The sequence below is a fragment of the Chlamydotis macqueenii genome, chromosome 10, assembly GCF_036417535.1.
Source record: "Chlamydotis macqueenii isolate bChlMac1 chromosome 10, bChlMac1.mat, whole genome shotgun sequence".
In the NCBI taxonomy this organism is placed as follows: Eukaryota; Metazoa; Chordata; class Aves; order Otidiformes; family Otididae; genus Chlamydotis; species Chlamydotis macqueenii.
The window spans coordinates 4,933,686-4,953,221 of NC_141565.1; the positions used below are offsets into that span (position 1 = coordinate 4,933,686).

The 19,536-nt window shown below is 39.9% G+C and overlaps 1 protein-coding gene across 1 annotated transcript in view; it reads left to right on the forward strand.

Annotated features, from left to right (window-relative positions):
- The window catches only part of DCAF1 (DDB1 and CUL4 associated factor 1), a 50,236-nt gene that overhangs the window by 19,615 nt on the left and 11,085 nt on the right, over positions 1–19,536 (forward strand). Inside the window, exons 12-22 of the mRNA XM_086755637.1 lie at positions 839–1,008; positions 2,756–2,880; positions 4,047–5,307; positions 6,239–6,437; positions 7,144–7,226; positions 8,156–8,240; positions 9,597–9,830; positions 10,346–10,439; positions 10,917–11,021; positions 11,874–11,947; positions 13,086–13,187. Coding sequence (XP_086611763.1) covers positions 839–1,008; positions 2,756–2,880; positions 4,047–5,307; positions 6,239–6,437; positions 7,144–7,226; positions 8,156–8,240; positions 9,597–9,830; positions 10,346–10,439; positions 10,917–11,021; positions 11,874–11,947; positions 13,086–13,187 — 2,532 coding nt within the window. The remainder of the gene's footprint in view (positions 1–838; positions 1,009–2,755; positions 2,881–4,046; positions 5,308–6,238; positions 6,438–7,143; positions 7,227–8,155; positions 8,241–9,596; positions 9,831–10,345; positions 10,440–10,916; positions 11,022–11,873; positions 11,948–13,085; positions 13,188–19,536) is intronic.

Genomic DNA, 19,536 nt, shown 5'->3' on the forward strand with positions numbered 1-19,536 from the left:
ACACTGTGATAGAAAAATACAGAAGAGCCTTTGAGGTTCATCCGAACTACATTTGATTAAGATTCCTGCTCATCTGCTGTGGTTCCCCTTCCATCTCTCAAAAACTTAAGTTAAAGGCAGGTTATTTTTGGTACTGACTAGTTTTTTTTATGCTTTAAGTCTCTGAAAGCACAAAATCTATATGTACAGAAACATGGATAATGTTGAAAAACTTGGAAATAAGTTTGATTTGATAATGACACGTAAAATATGTCTTTTGAACACCACAGTTTTTTAGGAATGACCTGGGAGATTCTTGTGTTGGCCTTGAGTTTTCTCCCTATTTTCTCTCTGCAAAGTGATTTCTTTAGAACATAACTTTTATAGCTGCCTGTTTTGAGGAAGCACATTCAGCTATGGTTTTTGGTTTAATTTATGATGGCTTTCTGGAAGAGGTGAAATAAGAAAACATAAGTGTTTTTTATTGATACTTTTTTAATACTTTAGTGTAAATTTTTTGTGAATGATGGTCTAGTAACTACTAGATTAGTGGCTTAAAAGCAGAGTAGAATTTTAGTTTAATGTAACTTTTTTTCCTTTTTAAATTGACCTAAGCCTTATAGGACTGCAAAGAAACTTAAAGGATATTATTCTTAAGCTTATTATTGTATATTATAGTGACAATTGCTATATTCTTTTATAGTTGGGGAATAAAACAGAAAGTGAATACTTAATCTGCAAGAAACAGATCTAATCTTTGTGGATGCAGTTTTCAGTTAAATCCCAGCAGTGGGGGACTTGATGTGCAAGTTTGTAACCATTGTGATCTTTGTAATGCTTCCAACTCACTTCCCTGCAGGCCTGTTCGTACACTCATGAGCAGATTGTAGAGATGATGGAATTCCTGATTGAGTATGGTCCAGCACAGCTCTACTGGGAGCCGGCAGAGGTGTTTCTCAAATTGTCTTGTGTCCAACTCATGCTTCAGCTCATTTCAATAGCATGCAACTGGAAGACGTACTATGCAAGGTGAGCTGTTTGCTGTAGTACTGTATCTTAGTGCAGTAAGATGTGGCTCTTGGACAAGGTGTTAACATTTCTAGATTTTCTACCTCTCTGATAGCATTTAAAACAGGCACATATTGGTTAGTGCTGTTAGGGCCTGTGCGGTGGCTGCACAGTGCTTGTGAAAGTTAATACCATAGAAAGCAGGACTAAAATCTTGAGGTAGAGAGAGGGATGTTATGAGATTTCTGAAGAGCCGAAATACCTTCATTTCAGAGACATTAGCATCATAGTAGAGCTTAATCACAATTCTGTGCCACTTTCTCTCTGTCTCAAAACATGTTTACCTTTTTGTTAGGGAAAGGCTAGAAAACCTTCAAAATAGAGGGTGAAATCAAGACATATTTTAATTCTGGAGAAAGGTGGAATGTCTGTTTGGATGTAGTAAGTTTAACTGACTCAAGAGAGTATCACTTTGTTTTGTATCACTTTGATTTGTTGGTATTTGAAGTTCACTGAGCAGATAAAACTGTGCAAAGGAGTTGTGTGAATATGCAACAAGCCAGCATTTGAGAGAGGAAAAAGACTGAAGATTGTTACTGTGCATTGCTCAGGTTCATGTCCCTATACGACACAGCACCAACTGTTAATTCAACTTGTGATTCTGCTTTTTAAGTTTCTCCCTTGTCTTGGCCACAGACAGGCTATGATATTCTGTTACCTTTGTGTGGCAGTTCCCTCCACCTCCCCACCTCAAAAAATCTGCAACATCCTTACTGTTACAAAAGAAAGGGAACTGTCACCAGACTCTGATAGAACACCATGAGGATCCTGTCCCCAGTTCATAGGGGGGATGGGTGCAAAGTTCCAGCCTCTGTTTACCCTGATAACTGTCTGCTCCCCAAAGTGAAGCTGTAGTCCTCCCTAGAGATATGCTCACTGCTGAGTCACTGTTTGCTGTAAATAGTTGTTACCAGCTATATTCTTGTTGTCAGGACTCCCTCCTTCTTATTCCTGTTGCCTGCAGGAACTCCTTGCTTAACTTAACTTGAAAGCGTTTGAAATCTGTTTTGCTTCTGCAATTCCCTGCCTCCCCCCACCCCTGTCTCTCAGGTTGGCTCCCCTGGGTAGTTTCTGTTCTCCTGTTTCTTACTCTCTACAGCTGTTTCCTAATTGTTAACTCCTACCTTTCCGTACAGGCTTACAAACCTTTTCCCCTTTTCTTGCATTGTTCTGCTCTTCCACCTCTTGCTTAACAGCCCTTCTCATTTTCAGCACAGTCAGGTCTCTCTTAAACTGGTGCCTAAGTTGATGGCTTTTTCCCTATCAATCACAATTGTCTGGTTTACTGCCAAACAGTTTCCCTTCACTTCAGAAAAACTTCCTTTCTAGTTGACTGGTGACAGAGTATTTTAGACTGCAATATTTTGCAGCTAATGTGTAGAGTTACGTTAGATTGAGCAGCTTAATTTAGAATGCTTTTGTCGATAAGTCTTAATGTTCTTATTTTTTATAAATACAAAATTACAGTGCTAGGAGCCTGTGGGCAGGGTGGGATAAATGTTAACAGACTGCAGGCGATGCTGTGCATGTGAGCGCTGCCTTCTGTGGAGACCAGCCCTTTCAGGGAAACATTCTAAGATCAAAAGGCACCATCAAATACGTCAGATGTGACTGATTTACTCCTGTTTGTTGGAGTAGATTGAATACTATTTTATGTTATCGAAACAACTCTGCACCTGTAAGAAGCTCTTCTGTTGTTGTCTTCCAGGAATGACACAGTACGATATGCTTTGGATGTACTAGCCATCCTGACTGTGGTTCCTAAAATCCAGTTGCAGCTGGCGGAACCTGTGGATGTATTAGATGAAGCTGGATCTACTGTTTCCACTGTGGGTAAGCTGAATATCACCCTGGTGACTTACACAATTTATCAATTGTGTTCTGCTGCATAGTTTTTCAGCTGGCTGTTTCTCACCTACAGTAAGACAAGGGTTAAAATAATTCATGTATTCAGAGTTGTTGTGAGGGATGCAAATAAGTGGGAGAACAGACTGTGGTTAAAATTGTGCCATGATTAGCACTGTGGTTGGATTGTAGATTTGAAGGTATGGTCTTGACTCGTGCTTCTTTTCAAGAGCTTATTAAATACAGATGGAGGCGAATCTACTTTTGTAATGGGAGTAGTAGATTCCCTCAGCTTCTTAGGAATTTAGATCTCCTGGAGATTTGGCATTTGAGAATATGGGAGAGGAATAATTCTATTTGAGTTATGCTCTAACTGGCAACCTGCAGATTCAGTATGCAAATGAATGAGATGTGTGTGGATCAGATCTAAGGCTTATGCATTAAATGGGGTGTGACTTTTTTTAAGAAAAGAAAAATAGAAGGGGGCAGAGTACTAGATACAGACAAAATACAATTTCTTTTGCACAAAACTTCTCTAGACAAAACAATAATTCTTTCTTGAGTGAGAGTTTTGATCTTCTGAAGCAGACATGAAACTAACAGGAATTCTGGGGGTAAAAAAATCAAAGCCAGAGTTTCTTTTTTACCTGACTCATTTTGGAAGCTGTGATTTTTTTTTTTTTGTTTGTTTGGTTGGGGTTTTTTTGGTGGTTTTTTTGGTTTTTTTTTTAGTTTTTTAGTTTTTTTTTCCCCCTTCGTAACACAGCCCACTTCTTACCTCTCTGTTTCCACTTTGTTAGAATTTGTACAAGAGAGTTGCTTTCCACAGTAAGAATCAGAGGCATGTCTGTGCATCTTCTTCTGTGCCAGGTACCTCAGATTTTGCATTCCTGGGCCATGCCCGATCACCTTCTCTGAAAGACTATTTGATGTTACTGACAATGAAGTGGAGGAGCATCAGTGTAGGAAAACATTTTGCCAGGGAGATAGAAGAGTACCTCTAACTAGTGTACTAGTTAACAGAACTTCAGAAATTCCTAGAATTAAGAGAATTACCTATTTTACTCAAATTTGCTGAAGACTCCCATACTTGTCTGGTGAACTGAGTAAGATACATTTTAGAGTACTAAATAAACTATTTTTTCCCTCACTAGGCATTAGTATCATCCTTGGAGTTGCTGAGGGTGAATTTTTCATCCATGATGCCGAGATTCAGAAATCAGCCCTTCAGATCATCATCAATTGTGTATGTGGCCCGGATAATCGGATTTCCAGTATTGGCAAGTTCATCTCTGGAACTCCTCGGCGAAAACTTCCTCAGGCCCCCAAGAGCAGTGAGCACACGTTAGCTAAGATGTGGAATGTGGTACAGTCCAACAATGGCATCAAAGTGCTGCTGTCATTGCTGTCTGTAAAGATGCCGATCACAGATGCAGATCAGATCCGAGCGTTAGCCTGCAAAGCGTTGGTGGGGCTCTCACGCAGCAGTACTGTCCGGCAGATTATCAGCAAACTCCCCCTCTTCAGCAGCTGTCAAATTCAACAGCTGATGAAAGAGCCAGTGCTTCAGGACAAGCGCAGCGAACACGTGAAGTTCTGCAAATACGCTGCTGAGCTGATAGAGCGTGTCTCGGGGAAGCCATTGCTGATTGGAACAGATGTCTCTCTGGCTCGGTTGCAGAAAGCAGATGTGGTGGCCCAGTCAAGGATTACGTTCCCTGAGAAGGAGCTGCTGCTTCTGATACGGAACCATCTCATCTCTAAGGGCCTAGGAGAAACTGCATCTGTCCTTACTAAAGAGGCTGACCTACCCATGACTGCAGCATCTCATTCATCTGCCTTCACCCCTGTTGCGGCTGCTGCCTCTCCTGTGACCCTGCCTCGCACTCCTCGCATAGCTAATGGCATCTCAGCCCGTTTGAGTAGCCACACTTCTGTAGGTTCCACTGCCACCTCTGTCCATGCTCAGGCAAGACCACCTGCATCCCAGGGTCCACTTGCCCTTCCAGGTCCTTCTTACGCCAGCAACTCGCCTCTGATTGGCAGGATTAGCTTTGTCAGGGAGAGGCCATCTCCCTGCAACGGCAGAAAAATCAGAGTGTTGCGACAAAAATCGGACCATGGCGCCTACAGCCAGAGCCCAGCTATCAAAAAGCAGCTGGACAGACACCTTCCTTCCCCACCCACGCTGGACAGTATAATCACAGAGTACCTTAGGGAGCAGCATGCCCGCTGCAAGAACCCTGTTGCCACCTGTCCCCCTTTCTCTCTCTTTACTCCCCACCAGTGTCCTGAGCCAAAACAGAGGCGCCAAGCGCCAACTAACTTTACCTCACGGCTGACCCGCAGGGCAGCCTTTCCGAAGTACGGAGGGGTGGATGGTGGCTGCTTTGATAGACACCTTATATTTAGCAGGTAAGGAAGAAACATGTTTCTTGATCCCTCAGGATGTACCCTGTGCCAAAAAGCCTTACCTGGATTCAGGCTGTGCGGTCCCACAGCGGAGTATCCTTGGACAGACAAGTGCTTTAATTCAACAGTGACAAGTGGAAGAGCTTTGAAAGGCATTTTAGAAGTTGTTCTGTTTCTCTTGTCCTTAGTACTGACCATTAGTATCTAGGGCACACTTTATTTTCAGTATCATATTAATTCATTAGCAACGTTGACTAATGAAGCTCGTAGATCTTTGTTCTCCTTTGGAAGGTAAGTGTGTAATGCCAGTTTTACGCGAGAGTGTAGCGTGGCCTTGAAGTTGGTTGGCTGACAGATGCACAATGATGGAATCCGTATTCTTGCTCTTGCAGCTGAATCTGCAGCACTGTAAGTTGCTAGCCTTTTTATGTGGCCTTTCTTTGCTGAGGTTAAATTGGAAGGTGATGTAAAGCTTATAAAAATGATGATGGTGAAAGCATCTTCACTGTGAAACCAGTGTCATCTTGGGAAGTTATGATGACAGGAGGTTATTTGGCTGATGTGCCATGCTTTTCTGTGTTGAGTGTTTCTGAACTGTTAGAAAATTTTGCTACCTGTCTGTACTTATCCAAGTGACGGCATTACAGATTTCCCATCAATCCAGCTTTGAAGATGAATTCCAAGTGCTTGAACTTAATGATGTGCTTTAACAGAAGTACTTAATAGTGCAAAACAAACCCTGAAATGTTCCAAACACTGTTGTAACATGCTCACTTGAGCACTACTCTTATAATTGACACTTAGCTTGTCCTAGAAGAAAGCTGTAACTTTTACCTACGTGATTTTTAAGACTGGATTTAATGTAATCACACAGCATTTCAGTTTTGCTTTTCTTCTCTCTTTTGGGGGATCCTTGTATTTCTACCTTCTCTAGGTTCCGTCCGATTTCTGTGTTCAGGGAAGCAAATGAGGATGAGAGTGGCTTTACCTGTTGCGCGTTTTCTGCAAGAGAACGATTCTTAATGCTGGGTACTTGCACGGGGCAGTTGAAACTCTATAATGTATTTAGTGGACAGGAAGAGGCCAGTTACAACTGCCATAACTCTGCCATCACGCACCTTGAGCCATCCAGGGTAAGTAATGAAAGATAGATGTGTTCTGAGTTTTAGAAGTTCTCACAGCCTAAGCCCTGGTATGTTTTGTGCCTGTCTAGATACTTACATCTAAAATGCACCTATTGTCTGGCCTGCGATGCCTGTCACTAAAGTACTTGTAGTAGTTAAATACTTCCTCTCTGAGAGTTCCACAATTGTTATTTTTCTTACCAAGATAATAGAGAAGATGCACAGTGGCTGTGTGCCTTCGTAAGTAATGAATATGTGTGTCTGGAGGTGGAAAAAATGCTTAAACTGACTATGTATTTAAGATAGATGTGAGATAAATACCAGAGTTTATAGAACCTCCTTTTGTTGGAGGAAGAAATCTTTTGGGGGATGATTCTAGGAAGAAGTAAAAGGTAACTGATTTGTAAGCAGAATGAACGCCACTCACAGGGCATCCAAGTTCAGGCGTGGATTTTCCTGATTTTTGTCTGCTATTAACATCATAGATCATTCCCATTGTTATCTGTAATGTTTTCCTTTCTCTGCCAAGGGCTCTTTATATTATGCCTAGATACCTGTACTTTATCCCCATAGGAGTAGTTTAGTAAGCACAAAATCTGCTGTAGTTCCTGAATTTGTCTTGTAAGTGTAAGTTAAATTGTACAGGTAAAATGACCTGTGTTTTCCCTGGTGTTCTTTTCCCTTCCTCCCCCTCCACTCACATCTGGAAATACAGGATGGATCTTTATTGCTGACATCTGCTACATGGAGCCAACCTCTGTCTGCATTGTGGGGAATGAAGTCTGTCTTTGATATGAAGTAGGTATATTCTGATCCAACTGTGGGATATGATACAGTTAGAAGAACCATTCAATATAGACAGAAACCCTGAGATCAAACACTATGAAAGAACAGCACAGCACACCCTCTTGCAATGTCTCTTGTGGAAAAATAAAATGTACTCCCTTTCTTACGTTTAGTATCTTCCGTATTTTATTGGGTACAGACAGCTTTGGTAAATTCTAACTACCTAAAGTCCTGTTTAATGTGAGATAGATCAGAAAAATCACTGTTGTCCCTGAAGGCAAAGAAATATGTTTGTATTTTTATTCTCATGTTTGTAAATTATCTCCACAATCTTTCTGTAGCCAGTTACAGAACTTTGCTAGCATGGTGATTTGCATGGTGAAATTTTCAGACCTGGGTACGTGCTATTTCAGACCTGGATGAAGCAATTTTAAATTGATTTCGGTATTTATAATTGTTCTTTCCATTAAAAAATGGATTGAAGCCTCTTCATTTTTAAAAGGTTTGACTGTGTCTGCCTTAGTTGTAAGCAACAGTTTTGGTGTGACGCATTTTAGGTCAGCTAGAGATAAGAAGTTTAATGTGCCTCAGGCCTGCACGTGCGTTTGAACACCATTCATTGCTCACTCCTCTGCCATAAACATAATGTTATTTAGACCTTGTTGCCGTAATAATTTGATGACAAGTCTGTGGATTTGTTGCTTGTGTATTTTCCCTGATCTGCTGTAAAGGCTGTGTCTGTAATAGATATTTTCCTGCAAATGCCAGTGGAACATTTTTGCATTGTAGTATGCCATGGTCAATGGTGAAGGGAAGTCTTTTCTATATTTTTAGCTTTCTGTGTTGTTGTAACTTCTACTGGAGGTGTTGGGATAGTGTTTGGTTCACACAGGCGGTTTGAATCTGCAGTTCCTTGACTTCTTCACTGACTCTATCTACAGGCATTCCTTCCCCGATGACCACTATGTGGAATTTAGCAAGCACTCTCAGGATAGGGTCATTGGCACAAAAGGAGACATTGCCCATGTAAGTACCAGTAAAGGTCGTGATTGTGAAGCTGTGACAAGAATGTAATTCTTCATAGGACGTTTATTAACAGATCTGGGTGCTATGATGCTCTGTGTAACTAATGGATTAGGAGGCTTTAGAGGAAAGCTTTGAAAGTGTCAAATAAGGGTATAAACTGGAGCATTCCGAACCAAGTGTAGCACAAGCAGTGTGCAGTGTGTTACCTCTGTGGTTAGTATTGTTGGCAATTATAGAATCTGCTTTTTGTTCATTTGAAAGAGATCATGCAGGACTTCCTCCCTCCTGCCCCCAAGTTGCCTCCTTTGCCTTATTTTTCAGTAATAGTAATAATTCTAATAATAATTGTTCCATTGTAAACAGTAGCTCAGTCAACAGCTGTACGAAATGGCATATTAAAAGTGTCCTTTTGCCCCTCTAAATTTGCAGCTTGGTTTTGGTAATTTTATTTTACCAATAAATTTGTAGGGAATGCTGTTGTAGTGTTTTGTATGAGTACCTGCAAATTTGACAGGCGTGGGCTTTAGAGTGCTTCTGGTTCTTCTCAGTGCTAATTTGCATTCATTATAGGCACGACCTCTTTTGAAAGAGTATTTGCGTTAAAAATCCTCATGAAACATAACTTATTCAAATTATTTATGATTTTACTAATTGCTCTTGATTTGTTTAAGCAAACTATCCATTCCTGCCCAGTTTTTAATTTGGATTTATCTGGAAGTCAGATCAGTTTGTGTTTATCTGGCAAACAGATTTAGTTTCCAGTTCTAAGGAATTTTTTCCTCTCAGTTTGAACAAGACCTAGGCTCTGAGGGATGTTACAGATCAAATTTATGGGAGCAGATGGTCATAAACCCTCTGTACTAGTTTGTTGGAGCAAAGCTCAAAAAGTTGCCCTTCCATGTAAATGCCAGGAATTTTAACTAATTTTCTGTAGTTTCTGGCCTTTTTTTTTGCTCACTGTGTGCTTTGGAGTTTTATGTTTGTAAATAAAATCTGCTGTGAAAGCAGTTCCATTTCTGAAACAGTTTCCGGCAAAGTGCTACCTTGTGACTGCAGCTTCCCAGCCCACTTTTCATAAGGGGGTCAGTTTCTTTGGACCTAATCCTGATGGTATTGAAATGTATCAGAACCTGCAGTAAGCTCAGTACTGGCCAAAACATGTTGTGAGACTTCGTTCCAGATGTGAAAATCTAAACGGCTGGCAGGAAGGATTATCTTTGGAATGCTCTCACTTTAAATGAAAAAGGGAAATGGGATGATTCTGGAAACAAGCTAAGAGGGGGAAGATGGGGTAATCTTAGGCACAGGTACATTACAAATTGTGACTAATCTTTCTTTTTCTTTTTAATCTAAAAGATCTATGATATTCAGACTGGCAACAAGCTATTGACTCTATTTAACCCAGATCTTGCCAATAACTACAAGAAGAACTGTGCCACCTTTAACCCCACTGATGATCTTGTCCTAAATGATGGTGTCCTCTGGGATGTGAGATCGGCACAAGCCATCCACAAGTTTGACAAATTCAACATGACCATCAGTGGTGTTTTCCATCCCAATGGCCTAGAGGTCATAGTCAACACAGAAATTGTATCCTTTGGCCACCGTGGTAACTGATGTGCTGGGACCTAAAGAATGTGTATGGATAAACAAGTAGCTGTTTGCAGAAGTTGTTTTAATGGGCTGCTGTGTTACAGGTTACGTGTGGTGACAACAGTTTTCGTCTGTGAATCGAGTAAGCAGGGACTGTCGGACAGCTATCTAATCCAAATGTAGATTCTGCCTCTGATATAGCCTAGAGGAAATACTTAAAGTACAGACAGAGCAAAAGAGATTTTATTTTCTAGTATATTCTGTGGTACCTGCGCTCTTCCCTTACTGAGATCAACCTTGAAGCTGCTGCGGTGACCTCTCGTGACTGGGAATGATGTTTTGAGCACATGGCAAGGATAGTGCTGCTGGAGTCCGACTCTGGTTCTGTCATATTTGCAAGAGGGTGGCAGTGAGGTTTCTTGAACGCAATTGATCAATTGTTTGCCACTGTGTTAAAAAGGAAATAGAAACTTTCAATAGTTTGTTGTTCCTTAGCCTGTATTTTTTTTCAGTGGGACCTCCGAACTTTCCATTTGTTACACACAGTACCTGCGCTGGATCAGTGTCGTGTGGTCTTCAACTATACTGGCACAGTTATGTATGGAGGTAGGACTTCTCAGTCTTATATTACTCTCCTTGGTCACCTCTAGTTTGAGATAAGTAGATGCTTTTTCAGTGAAATTGGAAGCTTCAGGGAGTGTGTCTAGCTTCAGGCCTTACTGGTATGTGTGAACTGGAATTTTTTCAGGATGTTGCTGCTGTGTGTATTGCTGACAAAGACAGTTTTCTCTAGCATCAGCAATAGCACAACTCATTTGTGAGATTAAAAATCAACTATTGAAGAAGAAAATGTGTATAACTGCAGATCTGATGATGCTTGAGAAAATAATTGTGTCCTCTGTCCTAAGTTTCAGTGATCTGCAGTATTAATAAAGGGAGCTCTGGAAGAGTAGGTATTAAATGGGTCTTGCCAAGCTATTAAATAAAAAGAAAATCCGTGTCAGAGTCTGATTTGATTTTAAGTTGATTAATGATAGTGATGAATGGAAGGTGAATTTGTGGAATAATCTTTCCTTGTATCAGCTATGTTGCAGGCAGATGATGAAGATGACCTTCTGGAGGAGAGGATGAGAAGTCCCTTTGGCTCTTCTTTCAGGACTTTTAATGCAACTGATTATAAACCTATAGGTAAGAGAGAAGCAAATAGTTTGGACTGGAGTTTGAAGGTTTATTGAAAGTTCTGCTTAGTAACATTCACTTCCTCCTCCCTTTGCATATGTAACAAAACAAATTCTGCTGTGACCTGTTCTGATTGAAACATGACAGTTAACAATGAAATAGGTTCAGGTATCATAATCCTGTTCAGTGTGTCATTGCCTTACTTGCTACCGTTCAGCAGTTCTGGCTTTATTTTCCTTTCTGCTTTCCAAGTAGGGCATAATCTGAGATTGTAGGTCATTTGGCCATGATGTCATTGGTGTCATTTTAGGAAGGGCCTTTTTTTTTTTTTTTTTTTTCTTCCTTCTCTTCCTTTTTTTTCCTCTTTTTTTTTTCTTTTACTTTTTTTTCTCCTTTTCCCAACAGCATTTCCCCATGCTGGTAATTCAAAGTGCTGTCAGTTTGGCCTCCAGCTTGCAGAGCTCCTGGAGCTGAGCTAATTGCTGCTACGGACATAAACAAATGTTGCTTTTGCTATTGAGAGGAGACGTGGCTTACAACTCAGTCCCTTGGTTGCCACCTCTCCTGGAAGATTATCTGTTGTTTACTGTGCTTAGAGAAGCCAATAAATATATTATCAAGGGAGGAGGCACTGTGCAGAGCAGGTTAAGAACTGACCTGGCTATTTTTTATTACTGTCTCTAACATTTGTAGTATTACAGGCTGAATTGGTTACAAATGTTCATTTCATTTTTATTTCAGCTGTTGTTTCTTGTCCCAACATTTTATTATCTGCTTTTAGACATATGTTATTAGGTATTTTCTTTCAGTGGGCATTAAGTAAAATGCAGTTAACCACTGAGTTTTTGTGATATTTTCCAGCTACCATAGATGTAAAGCGGAATATCTTTGACTTGTGCACAGACAGCAAGGACTGCTATCTGGCTGTCATTGAGGTAACAGAACTAACTCTCTGTAGCTGTGGTTTGAATGCAATGTTTTTTGTTTCTTTTTAAAACCTTCAGAACTGGTGATTCTGGAGTTCCTACTATTAAATTCATCTCCTAAGTGGTCGTGGTGTTGTGATGATGGTAAAGATGCTGTTAGGTTTTTTTTTGTTGTTGTTTTTCTGCCTCTGATTTCTTAAACTTCCAAACACATTTGCCTCTCTTCTTCAAACACTTCCCACTTTAAAATGTGCAGAGGTTTTCCTTCTCACATGCATAGAGAGAAATGCATTTTTTCTTATCTGTTGCAATATTTTCGTATTAAAATTTGCACTGTATTGAATAACTGGGAAATGCAATCTTCCTGAGGCTTCCCATGGAGCTTTTCTGTGAATCACTGTTCCTTTTTCACTTGCCTTCCTAGCACAATCCCAGAAGCTAATTTGAAACAAAAATATGAAACTTCTGGTCTGTTAAGGGAGAAGTTAGATTAAACTAATGGGTCTTGAACCTGACTATGTAAGTGTAGTGACTAATTTAAAATCCTGTGAACTTACTACTCTGTGAGCTACTGATCCTTACAGACCAAAAAAAGTGAGTCAAGAATTTGTAGTAGGGCGACCTTTGCGTTTAACTACTGAAGCTGGAGTTGCTAAGGTTGTGAGGCCAAGATATGAAAATTTTCTTTTATGGGACTCATTGGAAATGTTACTTCCTGGCATGTGGCAGAAGTGGTTGCTGGGGTATCAGACTGCTGTCTTCTGAAACTCTTGCTCTGTGACAGCTTTTAGCATTCTCTCAAGGCATATGGTTCAATGATGTAATAGGGAGGCAAACTTGAAAAGAAGTGGTGTGCAGTTAATTGAGAAGTAAGCCAAAGCATGCTAAAGATAGAGTAAAGGTTTTGTTAAGTCTACTAGTAATAGTCTAACTTGTGGATGACAGAAACAGAAAGTAGATATTTACATCACTCTTGGGCTGGTCCTTGAAACCAAAAAGACTTGGTTTTAGTGCTAATTGTACTGCTGCTAGTAAATTGGATGGAAGGATTTTGGTAATGTTTCTGCAATTGACATCAGATATAGCACTGAATGTGAATGTTAAGCGATTCCTGGGGCTAACTGCTGTGTGGGCATCTCCTCTTCAGAACCAAGGGAGCATGGATGCCATGAACATGGATACAGTTTGCAGACTGTATGAAGTGGGCAGGCAGCGTTTGGCAGAAGATGAAGAGGATGAAGAAGACCAGGTGAGAAGTATAGCATTAACCTGGTTGTTCAAGAGTAGCTGTTAGCATATACATATGAGAGGCCAAAGGTGTTAATTTATTACCCGTGAACTACAGATGCCTCATTTGGTCTCACCTAATGGGAAGCAGATCACTTTACTGTCAGTGTAAACTAAGATTATCTATGCAGAACCTGCATGAACTTTGTGCACTGTAAACGGACATGATAGGTTATTTATTGATTTCCTTAAATGTTTCAATCTTGATCAGAAACTTGTTCTGCTTGGTTTTTTTGAAGTGTTTTGACACCCAGTAGTGTTTGAAGTTTTCCTTTTTTCATTTTCAAGTCTCATATTTGGGCATAACTTGTCACCAATTTCTGAATGAGATACAACTTGTGACTAATGCAGTGAAACTGCACAGTACTTCTACACAGCAAAATGTTTTAAGAATTTTAAAGAAAGCTATGTAGGTTTGCATTGGGACGTATTGGTTTTCCTTCTCATGTCAGCCATTTGATCTCTGGCAACTCAACAGAAGAGTAAGAACTGCAATAAGTGCTCCTCAGGGTGCAGTTGGTAGCATATGCAATAGCACAGAATACTTATTACAGTACAATTATAATTAAAGATAAATTTGTACCTTTTTGGGTGTCAGATGAGTTGTTTGTTTGTTTTTTTTTTTTGAACAGACTAAGACCTTATGGTTCAATTCCCTAGAAAGTTTAAATGCATTATTCTCTGCTCTTTAGTGTCTACATTCTAGTAAATCATATATTTGTATCTCCTATGAGAAAAGCTGACTTCACCTTTTTCCAAAGAATGCTGGAAGGTGATATGGTGGTGGCATTTTTTTTCCAGACTCTGGAAAGCTGGATTTCAGATACCCTTTCTGTCTCTGAATCTTCCTGTTACTAGGTTAAAACTTTTACTTTTTAGTTCAGAAGACTGGATAGCAGATTCCAGGAAAGAGTAATTTTGTTTGCAGTTAATAGTTGTTATTGCAATTTCACAGTAGTTCTGTTTTGGATACAGTTTGCTGTCCTGTCCTCTGAACGTGCTACAAGGTTGCAGTTGAAGTCTTGGATTCTTATGAAGTAGTTGGTCACTGTTTCTATCCCTAGATTGGATGGATTCAGTTTAGGAACTTTTATGATGGGTGAAGAGTAGAATTCCTTGGGAAGCAATGAAGGTGGGGAAAACTACTGTTCCTTCCACAGTGTTTCTACTTTCTAGCCATCCAGAGCTTGCCTCAGGCAATAGTTTCTATTTTTGTCTCTGCTTCCACTGTTTTTGTTCACATTCAGTATATTTTAGTAAGCTTATTCACATTTTTCTTTATAAAAACTCAAATAATAGTTTGTAGGAGAAATTGATTTTGTGTTGTACAATGATTAACTAGCAGCTATCGAGACACTGTTTTGTGATATCCCTGGTGAGTGTTGACTTAAGTGGAAATCTGTGTTTGTTTAAGAGGACGTAGCCTGAATGCTGTTGGTTCCAGGCTGTAACACTAGGCACCAAGCCGAGGTAAGGTATCTGTCATCCATCAGATGTTACTGGGGACACTTCCTGTCTTACAAATGGAGGTGGCCCCAGGCAGAATTTAAGTATGCTGAAAGCTTTTCTCTAAAGCTTATGGGGTATTTAAACAAAGCTGCTCTGGGATCGATTTACAAGCTAAGAGTGATGAGCTGATATTGCATAATTGCTGCTTTTTATGGTCTTCATTTCTGGGGTGTATAGATGTTTCCATCTATAGTCAGTAACTTTTAGGGATAGTTAAAATCAAGTTTCTTTGCTAAGAGAGATTCAGTTTTAATATAAACAGGACTTAGGAACCCAAATTCAATTCAATCCATATCTATTTAGCAAAACGTAAAGTAAACCCCTTGCTTTCTGTCCCGTAGCTGCTCACTGCTGTTCCTCCAGGTTTGTTCTAATCTTAGGCTTATAAAATATAGCTTTTTGTCTCCGTAGAGACATCCAGCATCGAGCTAGAATGAGTAGAGGTTTTCCAGAATACAGATGGAATCTCTCTGGCACACTTGTCTGTAAGGCCAACAAGAATAATTTATTTTCTGTGTAAACATATGCTCACACATATGTAGGTGTTTACTACTTGCCTAGTTAGTTTCTGAGATTTAGGCTTTGAAAAATTGGAAATAAACTTTCAAACTTGTTGAGACTTCTCATAGATTTCTAAAGCACCTTCTGGCTAAAAGAAGATGCTTTCTGATCTTTTTCATTAAAATAGTGTCCAGAGAAATACATGTGAATCTACATTAATTTGGTCTCTCTTTGGTCAAGATTTTTAGAGCAGATGTTAATTTGTTTGGCCCCTGTATCTTCACACCTTGACTCTATGCATGTATGTATTTTCGTATATGATCTACATGGGTCCATGAGTACAGGTTTTTTCCCTGTACAGAAAGTAATAAGTACTCAAATAGAAGCATGTTTGATGGGCAAGCCTTACTTGGAAGTCATGTGATGCAGAATGAAATTGCTTTAAAAATTTGCTTGAGACAAGTTAAGAACTGTCTTATGATGTCAGTTTTGACAAGTGTCAACTGATACCTCTGTGACAGATTTTTGAAAAGCAAGAGGCGGAGAGTCCGTAAAATGAACCTAGCAGGGATATTTGGCCTATAGATATCTTTCAATTCCTTCTCTTGTTTAAATAAAGAAACAAAACTCCTATACTGCTCTCCCTTTCTCAAACCAAACCTTGTAAAATCAACTGATCTGTTACATAAATTACCCTCAGATTAAATGATCAGGCTGACTTAGCTGGCTTGTGCATGGTACTGCTGCAGTAGATGTTTGTGGTTTTGTTTGAAATACCTGAGCATAGCACCACTGGAGCTGGGCTCTTCCTTGGCTGCTGCGCTAGCCTTTCATAAAAGATCTCTGGAAAGCTGCCTTTCCCTAATTATGGCCAGGAATCCAGAGTGGTCAGACCTTGTTAAACAGCACAAATGCTGAATGGATATCGATACTCTGTGGTCTATACCTGCTACAGTAACTGAAGGAAAGTGAAGATGTAATATGTTTAGCAAAAGCTGGTTTATGAACTTTTTTGTTGAGTGTTTTACTCCAAAAGTACTAGTCTTTCTGCCTTGAACTTTAATGAGTTTTGTATATTATGTCACAGTTGTGTGAGTATCTAAACAGGTCCATCAGTGACTGACAGTCTCACCTGTAAGTATTTGCAAGACTATGGTCAATCTATGGGGAAATAGGCAGAATTCTGTATTTTTCAGTTTCCAGCAGAACTTCCTCCTCTTTCGCTATATTTGCCACTGTTTTGATACACTCCTTCAGAGTTAAACCTAAGATGGGTATCTGAGCTGCTGGTACAGATGCTGGGCCATCTTTTGGTTGTTAGCTTGCTTAATTCTTATTTATTTCCCTTTCTTGGCTGATTAGTATCCCTTGTTTCACTCAGTAATCTACTGTATTCTGTAGTAAGGCAGACGAGGAATTTCTGAGGAAAAGGGGCAAAGGAAAGTGAGCGTACTGATCTGGCCTAGAAACAGCACATGGCAGTTGCTATGGGCTGGAAAAGGAGACTTCAAAAATATTAAGTGATCAGAAAAGCTAAAACCAAGGGAACTTGCTGACAACAGAGTAGACTCAAAACTATGACACTCAAGTCTGGATGACGTGATTTTCAGTCTGTGCATTTTTACCTCTTTATTTTAGTTTTTCTTTCCATATTAGTTCTTCAAGGCCCATTTTTCTCTTTGTAGTACATGATGTGGCTGATATTGCATCTGTGAGGTTCAAGTAGTATTCTCAGTTATTGTCGTGTTCAGAGAGATTTACAGCTTCAGCAGCAGTTTGCCACACCTAGCTCTCCCTGTCCTATGAAGTGTGTTCTACTTCTTTTGCCAGAACTGAAGAACTGTTAATTACCCTGCAGTGCTTCTGGGCTATCGAAATGGTGATGGTAGGTGTGTAATTTGTCTTTTTGCATTGGTTTAGAAAATTCTAGGTGATGTGAGGTTAAAGCTTTGGAGATAAGGAAATAAAGACTTGAAAGACAATCACTATTCTAACATGGTTTAGCCAGGATGGAGAATGTTTTTCCTCAGCTTTCTATGTGGTCTTTGTGATCCCAGTTTCTACTTTTATTTTAGAAATCTCCCTCTATCTGCCGGCAACAGCAATTCCACTTTACTTCTGTTGCTGTTGGTTTGGTATAGGTTTGTTTTCATGCAGATACTTATTTGCTGAGGAAAAAAACCCACAAACCTCAATCTATGTTGGCACGTGTTTGAGAACCATCGAACCATGGTCGTGCTTTGTCACTGCAAGCTGCCTAGAATGATTCATGTCATCAGGGACCCTTAGTTTTTCAGGAGCTGTTCCTGTAACATTTGAAGATACGGTTTGTTTTGAAATCTTGCTCAAGATGAAATGGTTTACAGGATAATACCTGAGAACAAGTATTTTCAGACAAATATCTCAACTGATAATAATATACGTGTGTTTATTGCACACCTTAGTAGGAATCTTTGCACTTAGTTTCAGTTAGGGAAGTTAGTAAAAGTTGTTTACATAACAGACATGTATTTTGAACAGGCATCCTCCAAAACAGATATTTAAAAAAAGTTTTCCCAGTACCTGTACTTCTTACCACATTTTCAGATAATAGCAAATAACTATGAGTGCTTCAGCCTATTCTCCTGTTTCAGAATCTAGTTTCACTAGCTGTCAGTTCATGTAAACAGAGGAAATTCTTGGAAACGGAAAAGCAGTTTGAGTTTTCAACAGGCTAGACCTAGTATTCTGGAATAAAATAGCTTCAGCAGACATAAAAGCATATTCTGCCTGTTCAGTAGCAGAAACCAAAGGTTGACTTCCTCTCACTTAATGTGTCTTTCTAGAATTCCCAGAGTAGTTGGGATCCAGGAAAATAAAAGCTGCCTCAGCTGTGATGAGAAATGTGACTCAGAAGCTTGAGAAAATAGAATCATAGAATCACAGAACGGTTTGGGTGGGAAGGGACCTTCAAAGCCCACCCAGGCCAACCCCCCTGCCAGGAGCAGGGACATCTCCAACCAGATCAGGTTGCTCTGAGCCCTGTCCAGCCCGGCCTGGAATGTTTCCAGGGATGGGCATCCACCACCTCTCTGGGCAACCTGAGCCTGTGTGCCACCACCCTCAGTGTAAAAAAATGTTCTCCTGATGTCTAACCTGAATCTACCTCCTTCTAGTTTAAAAAATAAAGGAACAAATTCCTGTCCATAGAGAGAGAATTCGTGTACCTGCTAAACTTTGAAATTCCTTTACATGCTATTGTTTTTGTAATGCAATTAAAGGAATGGGCTTATTTTTGTGAGTGAGAGTGTGAGATCACTGAGAGGAAGGAAGAGAAACAGATTAAGAAATTGCACCTAGTTTTGGACTCCTTATATTATTTCTGACCCCTACCGCACAGAGAATGTAGTCGTCACAATAGAACATATTTATCCCTAGTATTAAGGAATATATCATCTGTGAAATTGACTTGCACGTGCCTCAAAGAGAAGAGTGATTCTGGAGTTTGATTGTCATCAGGTACATACAGTCACGTTACAATGAAAGCATTTCATAGGCAAAACCAGAGTATTGATCAAGAGTCCCCTGACTGAACGTGCCAAATCAACAGAGGCCCAGTTACTTTAAAATTTTTGTTTATCTGTGTCATGGATGCTTTTTCGTTTGTTGCAGGTAAGTAGTCATTGTTAGACAAGCTAAACCTACTTACGCAGACTAAGAGAATAACTGCTTTTTTATTTTTTCACTCCATGTTTTGCCTCTGTGACATACTGTATGCTGTGTGCTGTTTCCTGTATTAAATCCGCACATACCTACATCTGCATAGAAGCCTATGGTAAGATTCCTTGCTTGTTACATAGAGTAACTTGTGCACATTCCCAGGCTTCTAAATTTTTAGCCCTGTGACCTCATTAATGGCTATGAAGAAGCAGAAATTTTAACACTGAAGTAGCCAAGAAGGCGAAAGTAGATGCAGCCCTGTGGTGTGAAGGAGATGAATGCTTGGAATGAAATTTAATGGTGTGATAATAGGAAGTGAGTTTGGGCTTGCTAGCTGAGGGGAAGGGCTAGGTAATCTAGGACATAAAATTCCTTACATGCTTGACCCCCCTCTGCCCCCCCATGTTGGTTGTATTTAAGCTTTTTCCACTGCCCATTGTTCAGGGAGTGTTAAGTGGGTGGGGGAGGAATTGCTTAGAAACTCTTAAGTGTCTGAAAACCAGACATTGTTGCTCCTGAGAATTGCATAGCAAAGGCTCAGAAAGTACCAATGTGCTACACAGATGCTTTGGAAGCAAAGAGAACAATTATCAGAAGATATG